Raw genomic sequence first — 14,506 nt, forward strand, 5'->3', positions numbered from 1 at the left:
TTCCCAATGGTTTTCATTTTCTGAGTTTATTGTAAGAAACCTAGAAATAATTCCTCTCAAAGATTTTTTTCCAACAGCTTTATTTATCTTGAAGTTTTAATCCACATTGTACGTTACTTAGTAAAGCACAGATTTTCCACGATTTGAGGGTTCAGAAAAATTGTAGTATATGAATATAATTTATTCTTTTTTTTTTTTTTTTTTTTTTTGTGGTACACGGGCCTATCACTGTTGTGGCCTCTCCCGTTGCGGAGCACAGGCTCTGGACGTGCAGGCTCAGCGGCCATGGCTCACGGGCCTAGCCGCTCCACGGCATGTGGAACCTTCCCAGACCGGGAGCACGAACCCGTGTCCCCTGCACCGGCAGGTGGACTCTCAACCACTGCACCACCAGGGAAGCCCTATAATTTATTCTTCTAATTGATATCATTAGATTGCTGTTGATTGTTCTCTGGCTGTCTCCACTCTTATGTAGCTATATTCTTAGCATTCTACTAATAAGAAATTGTTTTCTGGGAAAGCCTATTAATACTCTGGGCAGCAAAACTCTTAGCCTTATCAGTCCATTATAGTCAAGTTTCCTGACTCAGAGCCACTTTTTGTGGTTAACATAAGAATTAATTTTAGCAATATCTGACATCTAAAAGAGATTCCTGGGGTTTTTACTTTATTTTTATTTTTTATTGTATATATTTAAGGTATACAACTTGGTGATTTGATACATGTATACATTGTGAAATAATCACCAGTCAAGCTAATTAACATATCTGTTACCTCACATAGTTACCATTTTAGTTACCGTTTTTGTGTGTGTAGTGAGAAAACACTTGAGATCTAACTTCTTAACAAATTTCAAGTATGTAGTACGGTATGGTTAACTATTGTCACCATGCTATACATTAGATCACCATAACTTATTCATCTTGTGTAACTGAAATTTTATACCCCTTGACCAACATCTTCCCATTTCCCTCTACCCCAGCCTCCAGTAGCCGCCAATCTCTTCGCTTCTAATTAGTTTGACTATTTTAGATTCCACATATAAGTGAGATATAACATTTGTCTTTCTGTGCCTGTCTTATTTCACTTAGCATAAATAATGTCCTCTAGGTCTATCTGTATTGTCGCAAATGGCAGAATTTCCTTCTTTTTTAAGGCTAAATAATGTTTCATTGTGTGTATATAGCACATTTCCTTTATCCATTTATCTCTCTATAGACATTTAGGTTATTTCCATATCTTGGATATGAGATCTCTGTGTTTTAAGAGCTCTCTGTTAAACTACCTCAGTGTTTTTCCTCTGTGAGATGTCTGATAGTGTTAACAGCTTACATGAGCAGCTCCTTATAGTTGCAAAGAAGTTTCTGGTTAACTTATTCATTAGGCAGCATACCCTTTGTCCTAATACCCTGGATAAATGAGAATTTATTCTAGTGGAATATTTTGAGCTCTTTTTCAAATTTATTTATTTATTTAAATTTATTTATTTATTTATGTATTTATTTATTTATGGCTGTGTTGGGTCTTCGTTGCTGCGCGCGGGCTTTCTCTAGTTGTGGCAAGTGGGGGCTACTCTTTTCATTGCGGCGCGTGGGCTTCTCACTGTGGTGGTTTCTCTTGCTGTGGAGCACGGGCTCTAGGCGCGCAGGCTTCAGTAGTTGTGGTGCATGGGCTTAGTTGCTCCATGGCATGTGGGATCTTCCCAGACCAGGGATTGAACCCCTGTCCCCTGCATTGGCAGGCGGATTCTTAACCACTGCACCACCAGGGAAGTCCTAAGCTCTTTTTTTAAGTGTTTTTTAATCCTCTTTTATTTCAAATTATATTCTTAAATTTACTAAGCCATTAAGGCTTTAGTGATTATGCTACGTCTTTATTATGTAAAGAAGAAAATAATAACAATCCAATTATAGGCTGATCTTACTTAAGTAAATGCAGAAGTCTAAATAAAATATACAAAAGTGGGGACTTCCCTGGTGGCGCAGTGGTTAAGAATCCGCCTGCTAATGCAGGGGGACACGGGTTCGATCGTGGCCTCTCCCGTTGCGGAGCACAGGCTCTGGACGTGCAGGCTCAGCGGCCATGGCTCACGGGCCTAGCCGCTCCACGGCATGTGGAACCTTCCCAGACCGGGAGCACGAACCCGTGTCCCCTGCACCGGCAGGTGGACTCTCAACCACTGCACCACCAGGGAAGCCCTATAATTTATTCTTCTAATTGATATCATTAGATTGCTGTTGATTGTTCTCTGGCTGTCTCCACTCTTATGTAGCTATATTCTTAGCATTCTACTAATAAGAAATTGTTTTCTGGGAAAGCCTATTAATACTCTGGGCAGCAAAACTCTTAGCCTTATCAGTCCATTATAGTCAAGTTTCCTGACTCAGAGCCACTTTTTGTGGTTAACATAAGAATTAATTTTAGCAATATCTGACATCTAAAAGAGATTCCTGGGGTTTTTACTTTATTTTTATTTTTTATTGTATATATTTAAGGTATACAACTTGGTGATTTGATACATGTATACATTGTGAAATAATCACCAGTCAAGCTAATTAACATATCTGTTACCTCACATAGTTACCATTTTAGTTACCGTTTTTGTGTGTGTAGTGAGAAAACACTTGAGATCTAACTTCTTAACAAATTTCAAGTATGTAGTACGGTATGGTTAACTATTGTCACCATGCTATACATTAGATCACCATAACTTATTCATCTTGTGTAACTGAAATTTTATACCCCTTGACCAACATCTTCCCATTTCCCTCTACCCCAGCCTCCAGTAGCCGCCAATCTCTTCGCTTCTAATTAGTTTGACTATTTTAGATTCCACATATAAGTGAGATATAACATTTGTCTTTCTGTGCCTGTCTTATTTCACTTAGCATAAATAATGTCCTCTAGGTCTATCTGTATTGTCGCAAATGGCAGAATTTCCTTCTTTTTTAAGGCTAAATAATGTTTCATTGTGTGTATATAGCACATTTCCTTTATCCATTTATCTCTCTATAGACATTTAGGTTATTTCCATATCTTGGATATGAGATCTCTGTGTTTTAAGAGCTCTCTGTTAAACTACCTCAGTGTTTTTCCTCTGTGAGATGTCTGATAGTGTTAACAGCTTACATGAGCAGCTCCTTATAGTTGCAAAGAAGTTTCTGGTTAACTTATTCATTAGGCAGCATACCCTTTGTCCTAATACCCTGGATAAATGAGAATTTATTCTAGTGGAATATTTTGAGCTCTTTTTCAAATTTATTTATTTATTTAAATTTATTTATTTATTTATGTATTTATTTATTTATGGCTGTGTTGGGTCTTCGTTGCTGCGCGCGGGCTTTCTCTAGTTGTGGCAAGTGGGGGCTACTCTTTTCATTGCGGCGCGTGGGCTTCTCACTGTGGTGGTTTCTCTTGCTGTGGAGCACGGGCTCTAGGCGCGCAGGCTTCAGTAGTTGTGGTGCATGGGCTTAGTTGCTCCATGGCATGTGGGATCTTCCCAGACCAGGGATTGAACCCCTGTCCCCTGCATTGGCAGGCGGATTCTTAACCACTGCACCACCAGGGAAGTCCTAAGCTCTTTTTTTAAGTGTTTTTTAATCCTCTTTTATTTCAAATTATATTCTTAAATTTACTAAGCCATTAAGGCTTTAGTGATTATGCTACGTCTTTATTATGTAAAGAAGAAAATAATAACAATCCAATTATAGGCTGATCTTACTTAAGTAAATGCAGAAGTCTAAATAAAATATACAAAAGTGGGGACTTCCCTGGTGGCGCAGTGGTTAAGAATCCGCCTGCTAATGCAGGGGGACACGGGTTCGATCCCTGGTCTGGGAATATCCCACATGCTGCGGGGCAACTAAGCCCATGCGCCACAGCTACTGAAGCCTGTGCGCCTATGCTCCTCAACAAGAGAAGCCACTGCAATGAGAAGCCTGTGCACCGCAACGAAGAGTAGCCCCTGCTTGCTGCAACTAGAGAAAGCCCATGCGCAGGAACGAAGACCCAACACAGCCAAAAGGAAAATTAAATAAAAAACACAACATAAAAAAAATATATATATAAGCAAGTGGAATATATTAGTGTATCAAACGGTAATATACCATAACCATGCAGGATTTATTTCAGGAATGTAAGACTAGTTTAATATTAGGAAATCTTTTAACATAATTTATTATATTAACAATTTGAAGCAGAAAAAAACATCTAGATGCTGATAAGGCATGTTCTTCCTTGAAAAAAAAACTCTTAACTAGAAATGGAACTAAATGATAAACACTATTTTCAAAAACCCCAAAACAAAACAATACCAAACATCATTAAACAAGTGAATTACTCAAGCCATATGTGTTAAAATAAGGAATATTACAGAGATGTTCATCAATTATGTTATACATTGTTTTGTTGGAGATTTAAAAAATGCAACAAGGAAAGAAAACGAAGTAATGAATGTAAATATTAGAAAAACAATAAGGTGTTCTCTTTGCTAATGATATGATTGTATACCTAGAAAACCCTAGTTAAAAACTGCTAGAATTTGTGATGACTAAATACACTATAAACGTACAAAAATCAGTAGCTTTTCTCTGTCATAAAAATAATCTTATAGAATAGAAGCAGGGAAAAATTTTATCTTCATGACAGTGACACAAATTATAAATACTAACGAATAAATTTAATAAGGGTACAGGAAGAAAATTGTGTTTTTGAATGGTGAAAACAAAATCTGAACAAATTTATTTATTGAGCAAACATTTGTTAAATGCTTCCTATGTGCTAAATACTGTTCTTAGGTGTTGGAAACATCTAACAAGATGTACTGAGTCCCGCTGTCATGAAGCTTACATACTTTTGGAAGAATCAGACAGTAAACAAATATATAAATAACACAATATCTGGTAGAATTTAGTGCCATTAAAATGAGGTGATGTGATAAGAGAGTGACATTTCACTGGATGGTCAGGGAAGTCTCTTTGAGGGTGTGATATATAAACTCAGACCAGCATAACCAGCCACTTGATCGTCTCAGGGAATAACATCCAAGGGATAGCTGGTAAAAAGCCTCTAAGGTGAGGATGAGCTCTTAAGAAGCAGAAAAAGGCAAGCGTGACTGGAATGAAGCGAGTGAGAGTGAAAGTTGTAGAGGATGAGGTTAGACAGACACTTCCAGTGGTAAGGAACTTGTATTTTAATTACATTGGGAAAGCACAGGATAAGTTTTAAAAGCAGTATATGACTTGACGTGATTTATGCTTGGAAAAGGTCTTTTGGGGGTAAAGAGTAGAAATAGGGAACCCAGTGAACAGGCTGTTGTGGTGATCAGCTAGAGAGGATAATGATCTGTGCTAGGTTAGAATGGATATGAAGCCAAGTAGACAGATTTGGGATAAGTTTTGGAAGTAGGACTTGCAGAGGTAATGGATGCAAGAGGTGAGGGAAAGTGAGTAATTGATGACAACTCCTAAATTTTTGGAAAATGCAAATACACCAAGTTATTGGAGAGGGAGATGGTATCCCTAAAATGTAAAGTCTCCTTAAATTAATTTTCAAATGTACAATAATTTCAATTAGAATTACCAAGAATTTGGGGGAAAAAATTATAATGTAATCTTAAAGTTAGTGTGGAAGAATAAATGTTTGAGAGAAGCCAAAATAATTCAGAAAAAGAAAACTAGTGAAGGAGGATGTGCTTTACCACTATAAAACTGCTTTAGTCAAGTGTATACCATTGCATAGGAATAAACAAGTAGATCTGTGGAACAGAATAGAAAGCCCATAAGTAGGTCCTAGTGTAAATGAGATTTTAATCTATGAAAAGAATAAAAGATTTCAGTGAGGAAACAATGGTTTATTTAATAAATGGTTCTGTCAGAACTGTATCTTTCTTGAAGAAAATAATGTTGGACCCTTAGCACACTAAATGCAAAAATAAATTCCACTCAAATGAAAATTCAAAATTTTAGAAGAAAATTTAAGAGTATGTATATGTAACCTGTGGATTGGAGAAACATCTTTACCATGGTAGGAAACCTAGAAGATATAAGCATATTTAACTATTTATATAAACAGTACATTTTATATGATAAAAAGCACCATAAATGATGCCAAAGCAGATTAGGAAAAAATAACATTTTTCAAATGCATATATCAGATATAAAGAGTTATTATTTATAACATAAAAAAGAACACATACAAATCGATATGTATTGATGAAAATAGAAAAACTGGCAAAAGATTTAATAGTTCAGAAAAGAGCAAATCCAAATGGTTAGTAAATACATGAAAATTTGTATAACCTCAGCATCAAGGAAATGCAAATTGAAGTAACTATTAGATATTATATGTCACCCATCTTGTTGATAATTTTTTTAAAGTGGTAACACCTGTACACCTGAAACTAACACAACTTTGTAAATCAACTATACTTTAATTAAAAAGAAAGAATAAAAAAGATAGGGACTTCCCTGGTGGTGCAGTGGTTAAGACTCTGCGCTCCCAATGCAGGGTGCCTGTGTTCGATCCCTGGTCAGGAAACTAGATTCCACATACATTCCGCAACTAAGGAGCCTTCCGGCCGCAACTAAGGAGTACATGTGCTGCAACTAAGGAGCAGGCGAGCCGCAACTAAGGAGGAGGCGAGCCGCAACGAAGACCCAGCACAACCAAATAAATAAGTAAATAAAATAAATATTTAAAGAAAAAAAAGGTTGTAACACCTAGTATTGGGAAGCATGTGTATACCTTCTTGTTACTGATGAAAAGAGAAATTTCTGTACTGATTCTGGAAAACAATCTTATAATATTTATTAGAATTTAAATATATCACATTTTAAAATCCAGCAAACACATTCCTGGGAATATAGCTCATAGAAATGAGCACCACTATTTAGGAAAATGTATAAGGATAAATATTACAGGACTGTTTAAAGTGGCCAAACTTAGAACAAAATGTGAAAGTCCTTGGGTGAGGGAACTGTTGAATAACCATCCAGATCATAGGCTATAATTTAACCATTTTAAAAGATGTGTTAGATATATACTAATTGACTAAGAGGGACTGTCTTGGTGCATTGTTAAGGGAGAAGAGTAATATACAGAGAGATGTCTATTTTGGTAAAACAGTGACAAAAATTATAATATGCTCCCTGTATTTATATAGAAATAGGAATGTATGTATATTTGTATATGGTTATTTGAGTATAGAAGAAGGCATGGAAGAGTACATAGAAGATCGTTAACTTCGAGGCAGAAGTAGAGGCAAGATAATGAGATTTTTAAAAGCTGTCCACAGTAAAAGCACTATGTGTGATATGGTTCCATTTAACTAAAATATATATGTATCTTCATATGCAGTAAGGAAATGAATGGAAAGATGGTTACCAATATATAAATAGTTATTTCAGGGTGGTGTGATTTCAGGTCATTCCTTATATTTGTCATTATTTGAACTTATAACAATGATTATGGTAGGAAGATAAAAGCTACTTTTATTTTGAGGAGAACAGAAAGAAAGTTAAATGGTGGTACTTTTTTTCCCATTCATTTTGCAGTTGTGCTATATTGACTCCCAAACTGATGGCGGAATCCCTTCTTACTGTTTTGCTTTAATGGTGATGTTTTTTCTACAACAAAGAAAACCCCCTCTTCTTCCTTGCTTACTTGGAAGTTGGGTAAGCATCAGTTTGTAACATGGTATGCACATGTATATATGTAGTTCATTCTTGCAGAGTGCTCTGTTCACGCGTTTAAAGCTGGAATTCTGGTTTGTCTGTTTGTCCATCTTTTTTTTTTCTTTTAATAATTTTCCACTACCAATTTGGAATGCCTTTTTATATAGATTGAAGGCTTTGACCCAAAAAGAATGGATGACTTTCAGCTGAAGGGCATAGTAGAAGAGACGTTTATGAAGTGGGAATATAATTCAAGTAGTGCAACTGAGAAAAACTCAATTGCTGAGGAAAACAAAGCTAAGGCAGACCAACCAAAAGATGATACCAAGAAGACAGAAACAGACAACCAAAGTAATGCCATGAAGGAAAAACATGGCAAAGTAAGCTTTTTTTGTTTTTGTTTTTGGCTTTTCTATCTGTTGAATTTGTGATGCCTTCAGTTGAAGCTATTTTAATAGTAGATTGACTGACCTTGAGTAAGCCTCTTGGCCTCATTTTCCTCATCTGTAAAGTGAGGGGTTGATCTGGTTTAGTTTTTCAGTACCAAGATTCCCTAATTAAATATATACCTCATTTTGAAAGGCTTGTATTGTTGTTTGAATCATATCAAGGTAATTCTTTGTATCTTTTTCATTTAGATAAGAAAAATTTCCTTCAGGAGTTGGGCTGTGACCAGAGCTTTAGCATATGGGGATTATGTTGCCAGACTGGTGAAGAAATAAAGGCCTTGTGCTCCTTTAGAGGATGGCTTGCTTATTTAATCATTCAAACTTCATTTATTAAGGACCAGCTATGTGCCAGGCATTATCTTGAGTGCTAGAGAACCCGAGATGTATATTCATGGATTATGTCCTCTAGAAGCATGTAGTCTTCTGAAGTAGACAGACATTATTACAAAAATGTGAACATTACAGAAATCATTGCTCTAGCTATACTGAAGTATATGTAGTTCCCGAGCACATGTTCAGTTCTTCCACTTTCCTAGACTACCTGCTACCCTCTTCTCAAACCATCAATACCCTCAGCTAATGATCTTGCTTATTATTACTTCTCTGAGAAAACTGAAGCAGTCAAAAGAGAATTTCCCACTCCCACCACCATCTCCCACTATCTGCACTCACATACTCTGCCTTGCTGCCAGCTTTCATAAAGGAAGTTCCTGTGTTGCTATCTAAAGTCATTATATTAACTTGTGTGTTTAGTCCCATCCCTTCTTGTCTATTCCAGAACATTGCTCTAGCAGTTCTTCTCTTTCCATCCTAGGTTACCAATTTTTCATTCTTTACTGAATCATACATGCTTTTATATCTCCCACTTTAAAGAAAAATCTTGACACCATTTCCCCTCCCAGCTATATTTCCTTGCTCCCTTTTGCAGGAAAACTTCTTGAAAGAATTGTTTATATACATTATTTCCAATTTCTCTGTTTCCTTTTAACTCACTGTACTCAGGCTTTGACCCCCATCAATCTGCCAAAACTTGTTTTGCCAGTGTCAGTATCCTCCACATGGCTAAATCCAATAGTTATTTCACAATTTTTATCTTTTTTGACTTATCAGCAACATTTGCAGTTGATTATTTCCTTCTCTAAAAAATTTCTTAACTTGACTTTCAGGATACCACACCCATGCTTGATTATTCCTTCTCAGCCTCTTTGTTGGTTCTTCCTTTCCTCTCCAATCTCTTTAATGTTGGAGTATTCTAGGGTTCAGTCCTTGATCCCTGCCTTTTTTCTGTATCTACACTCCCTTGGTGATCTCATCCAATCCCATGGATTTTAAGTACCATCTATATGATGATGACTCCCAAGTTTAAATGTTAGGCCACACCTCTCTCCTAAACTCTATAATTGTATTTCCAACCTGCTATTTAATGTTTCTACTAAGAGGTCTAATAGATGTCTTAATCTTAATGTGTCTAAAACTGAACTCTGGGTCTTCCCCTTGCTCCCCATGCAGTTTTCCCATCTCAGTTGATGGCACTTCATCCTTTCAGTTGCTCAGTCAAAAACCTTGGAGTCATCCTTTACTTCTCTCTTTCATACCCCATACCAAGTCTGTCAGGAAATCCTGTCATCTCTACTTCAAAATATATCCACAGTTTGACCACTTCCCCTGTTACCATCCTGTTCCTAGCCATATCATCTCTGGCCTGGACTACTACCACAGACTCATAAGTTTCCCTGCATTTACCCTTGCCCCCTTTATAGTCTCAACACAACAATCAGAATGGCTCTTCTAGAACTTAAGTCAGATCATGCCCTTCTCCCTCCCCACACTTGAAATGCTTCAGTGGCTCCTCATTTAATTTAGAATAAAAGCCAGAGTTCTTACTGATTAGCTCTTTGTTTCCCTCTTTTCCTCTCCTCTCTGTGCCACACTAGTTTTCTTTTTAAAGCTGTTTACACTCCTACTTTAGTGTGTTTGCTCTGTTTCCTATTTTTAGAACCCTTTTTCCTCTTCTTCAGATCATACCTTCTCAACAAGTCCTATCCTGACTATATTTAACACTGAAATCTCCCATATCCCACCCCCTTTACTAAACCTACTCAACTTTTTCTTATTTTCACAGCACTTTTCTTCTTCTAACTTACTGTGTAATTTACTTATTAAGTTCGTTGCTTATTGTCTTCTTCCCCTAGAATGTAAGCTCCACTAAGGCAAGGATCTTTGGTTTTTTTCACGGATATATCCCAAGTGCCTGGCACATAGTAGGCACTCAATGAATAGTTGTAGAATGGAATGAGTGAATGATTTTTATGCCTTTATATGCCTTAGTGGTCACTTTTGGCTTGCATTCATCTAGCTAATTGCTTTAGAATTCAGGTATTACCTTTTCTGTTAAGAACTCCCTGATTTCAGAGACCCATTTTAGCATGTAGCCTTCATTGTAATTGTTAAATGGTCTCTTCCTCTCCTAATAGTCTGTGAAATAGGACCTCACCTTGTTTGAGTCACAGTATGCTATAATGATTAGCATTGCAGACCCAGTAGCCAGGTGGTCCTGAGTCAAATCCTTGCCCTATAGTATCTACTTCATAGCTGTTAGAATTAATAGTTGTATATGTGCAGCACTTAGAAGAGTGAGTGATGCGTGGTTTAAGTGGGAGCTCCCATTATTTTTTTATATCCCCAGAACAATGCCAGGGACACAGTGGGTTCTAAAATGTTTGTTGAATGAAGGAATTAGCTTTTGAAAGCCCTGGGCATTTATATAGATTTTAAAAATAATTGCTGCAATGGAGGAGCTATAGTAGTTGTTATACAGTGGTTAGCAACCTTGGCTGCACAGCACAGGACAATCACTTAGGAAGCTTTAAAAATCTCAGTCCATTAAATCACAGTCTTGGGAAAGGTATGGGAGATGGGAGTGGTGTCAAGCTCAGGCGTTAGTGAATTTTAGTGCTCTCAATGTGATTCTAATGTGCAGCCAAGGTTGAGCATCACTGGTTTAGTGGAAAGAACATAAAATTCTAGGAGTCAGTAATCTGGGACACTCTGTTCCCAGCTGTGCCACAAATTGCTTTTTGGCAACCTGTTCTTTCATGCCTCAGTTTTTGAAAAGGTGATCTCTAAGGTCTTTTTAAATTGAAAGTTAAACAGTTCTATAGTTTTGTGAAGTTTAAATGAAAGGTATTTTTTCTTTTCCAGTCTCCTTTAACATTGGGAACACCAAATCAGGTGTCCCTGGGACAGTTATGGTTAGAGCTGCTAAAATTTTACACACTGGATTTTGCTTTGGAGGAATACGTCATATGTGTACGGATACAAGATATTTTAACAAGAGAAAACAAAAACTGGCCTAAAAGGCGGATAGCCATTGAAGGTGAGATAATATGTTATATTTCATTTGGAGAATTTTGTGTGTGCCGCTCATCATCTATTTCTAATGTAGTGTTATAAATTTTATCCCTTGCCTTTGTAGCACTATATGTCACTAGGTTGTCACTATATATTTTGGATCAATTCTTTATCAAGTCCATGATAGCTTTATAGAATTAATGCTTACTTAAAAGTTTCCAATCTGTAAATGTTATAATGACTAGGGTAATTAGCTTGTATACATGCCTTTATTTTTATTTTTTAATTGTGGAAAATTTCAAAAATACAGAAAAATAGAATAGTTATATGAATACTGTAAGATATTTTAAAATATATTGTGTCATAAAATTATGTTAAAGTATAATCTTAAAATCAATTTTTTCATTGTCTTGTGAAGTACCTCATTTATTAAATATGGCTAAGCTAAAGGAAAAAAGAACAATTGATGCTGACAAATAAGGTTTCACATCACATCCCAAGAACATTAAGATCTTTAGAGATACAGAAATAAATAGTATGGCTTCTAAATTCTTAATAAAAAATTTAAATTCCACAACATTTTGCTCACTTTCTATAGATAGGAAATGGAATTTCTGTCCATCATTTTAGTCTGTTTAGACTACACATTCTTCTCTTCCCTCCATCCTCTGCAGGGCTTCTCTACTGTGAGTTGGACTTACAAATATTCTCATACACTCAAACACGTACTCACACCTTGTACTCGCTTACATATGGTAAATAAATGAGCTCTGAAGCCTGCAACCATCATAATTTCTCTCTGCCTTTTTTTCTTTTTCCTTCTTTTTCTTCTAGAAAAGGGAAAGAGGCTAAGTAAAGCTTTTAAAAGCCTATGGATTTAGATTAACAGTAAAAAGTAACAGATGCCCCAGTCTTAACAATCTGAAGCCTGGCCTGTTAATCCTTTCACTTAATGATCTTCAGTAGTGGAGAAAATGTGTATTGTCTTTTGGGTGACACTGTTCTTTTTTCCTGGGGCATATTTGTATTTAAGGCTTATAAAATCCAAAAACCCGGAAACATTTTCAGAACTCTGTTCTGTGCTCTTAATAATGAGGATTCAGTTGACGCAAGCCTTTTCAGCATAGCCATTTTATTTTATTTGTTTTATTTTTATTTTTTTAAAATTTATTTATTTTTGGCTGTGTTGGGTCTTCGTTTCTGTGCGAGGGCTTTCTCCAGTTGTGGCGCTTGGGGGCCACTCTTCATCGTGGTGCCCAGGCCCCTCACTGTCACGGCCTCTCCCTTTGTGGAGCACAGGCTCCAGACGCGCAGGCTCAGTAGTTGTGGCTCACGGGTTCTAGAGCGCAGGCTCAGTAGTTGTGGTGCATGGGCTTAGTTGCTCCGCGGCATGTGGGATCTTCCCAGACCAGGGCTCGTACCTGTGTCCCCTGCATTGGCAGGCAGATTCTTAACCACTGCGCCACCAGGGAAGCCCCAGCATAGCCATTTTAGACCAGATCAGAATTTAAATTTTGGTTTAATTTTTACTTTCTTAGTTTTTTTTTTCTACTTTTCTTTCTATTATTTCTCCTTCTTTCTCTCTTTAATTTTCTGATATTACTGAATTTAAATCTTAAAATCAGTATAACTTGAAGCCTGGAGAGTTTTAGGCTATATTTTATTTGTTTAAATTGCAAGGAGTATATAACTGAAGAATATTGTGATGAGATGAAAATTGCTACTAGGTCCTGGAGCTTGAAAAATTTCATTCAAAGACAGTATAGGGAAGCATATTGGCATAGCTTTTTCTAGCAATTTCATCATTGAAATTTTGTAATTACTGAGTTGGCCTCCTCAGCCATCCTCTCATTAATTACCTTATTTTATTCTTTTCTCTCTTTTTCTTTTAGTTTTTTATTTTATGACAGAAACAAAGGAAAGATGTTGCTATTTTATTTCCACTACTCAGTTTGCAGGAACTCTCATTGGGAGTTTACCTTAGAAAAATTTTGGGAAAATGCACTCTGCTGACAATGTAGCTGTTTGTATAAGCTTGGAAATGTAGTTTGTTAATAGATACTTAGCTACTGACCTTTTTTTTTTTTTTTAACTAGATCCATTTTCAATCAAAAGGAATGTTGCACGGAGCTTAAACAGCCAGCTTGTTTATGAATATGTTGTGGAGAGATTCAGGGCAACTTATCGGTATTTTGCCTGTCCTCAGAGGAAGGGTGGAAATAAATCTACAGTGGATTCCATGAAAAAAGAGAAGGGAAAAATAAGCAATAAGAAACCAGTGAAGTCTGAAAATATGGCATCCAGTTGTTGCATTCTACTTGGGGAAAGCACAGAAAAAATAAGTGCAGAAAGAGGTCAGCCTGATAAATATGAAGAAATGGAATGTACATCACAGAGATGTATTACTGAAGATGATAATTTGTTGATAAATGAACTAGATTTGGCTGAACATGGACAGGAATCTTCATCTCTTTCCACCAGTGAAAGCAGTGAATTAGAGCCAAAATCAATTAAGAAACAAGATGTTTTAGTACCTTCAGAAACTTATTTTAAAAAGGAGCTCACCCAGTGTAATTGCATTGATTGTAAATCCCCTGAACCAGGTGAATCTGCTGGTACAGACTGCAGGTCAAATTTAGAAACAGAAAGTTCACATCACATTGTATGCACTGACACATCTGCTACCTCTTGCAACTGCAAAGCTACAGAAGATGCTTCTGACCTTAATGATGATGATAACCACCCCACCCAGGAATTATATTTTGTGTTTGATAAGTTTATTTTAACCTCTGGCAAGGTAGGATACAGTTTGTAAACAATCTGTAAGGTTTTGGGGTTGTTGTATGACTCTGTATTTACAGTTTTTAGATTCAGAAATGTAAAGATAGCTTCTATGATGGTAGAGTATTGTTTTGGAATGTTTTTTTGGGGTATATGTTTCTTCTACTTTTTGTGTTTTTGCCCGTAGTTGCCTTGTTTTTTTTTTTTTTTTTTTTTTTTGTGGTACGTGGGCCTCTCGCTGTTGTGGCCTCT

General features: G+C 36.5%; 1 protein-coding gene across 8 annotated transcripts in view; it reads left to right on the plus strand.

Annotated features, from left to right (window-relative positions):
- The window catches only part of TUT4 (terminal uridylyl transferase 4), a 153,058-nt gene that overhangs the window by 94,269 nt on the left and 44,283 nt on the right, over positions 1-14,506 (plus strand). For all 8 annotated transcript variants that reach the window (XR_003679635.2, XM_028489393.2, XM_024119799.3 and 5 more), the window contains exons 10-13: positions 7,554-7,673; positions 7,841-8,053; positions 11,324-11,498; positions 13,570-14,270. Coding sequence is in view for 7 of the 8 variants with exons in the window: in XM_028489393.2 (XP_028345194.1) it covers positions 7,554-7,673; positions 7,841-8,053; positions 11,324-11,498; positions 13,570-14,270 (1,209 nt within the window). In the remaining variant the exon portion in view is untranslated. The remainder of the gene's footprint in view (positions 1-7,553; positions 7,674-7,840; positions 8,054-11,323; positions 11,499-13,569; positions 14,271-14,506) is intronic.

Source organism: Physeter macrocephalus, chromosome 4 (assembly GCF_002837175.3).
Source record: "Physeter macrocephalus isolate SW-GA chromosome 4, ASM283717v5, whole genome shotgun sequence".
In the NCBI taxonomy this organism is placed as follows: Eukaryota; Metazoa; Chordata; class Mammalia; order Artiodactyla; family Physeteridae; genus Physeter; species Physeter macrocephalus.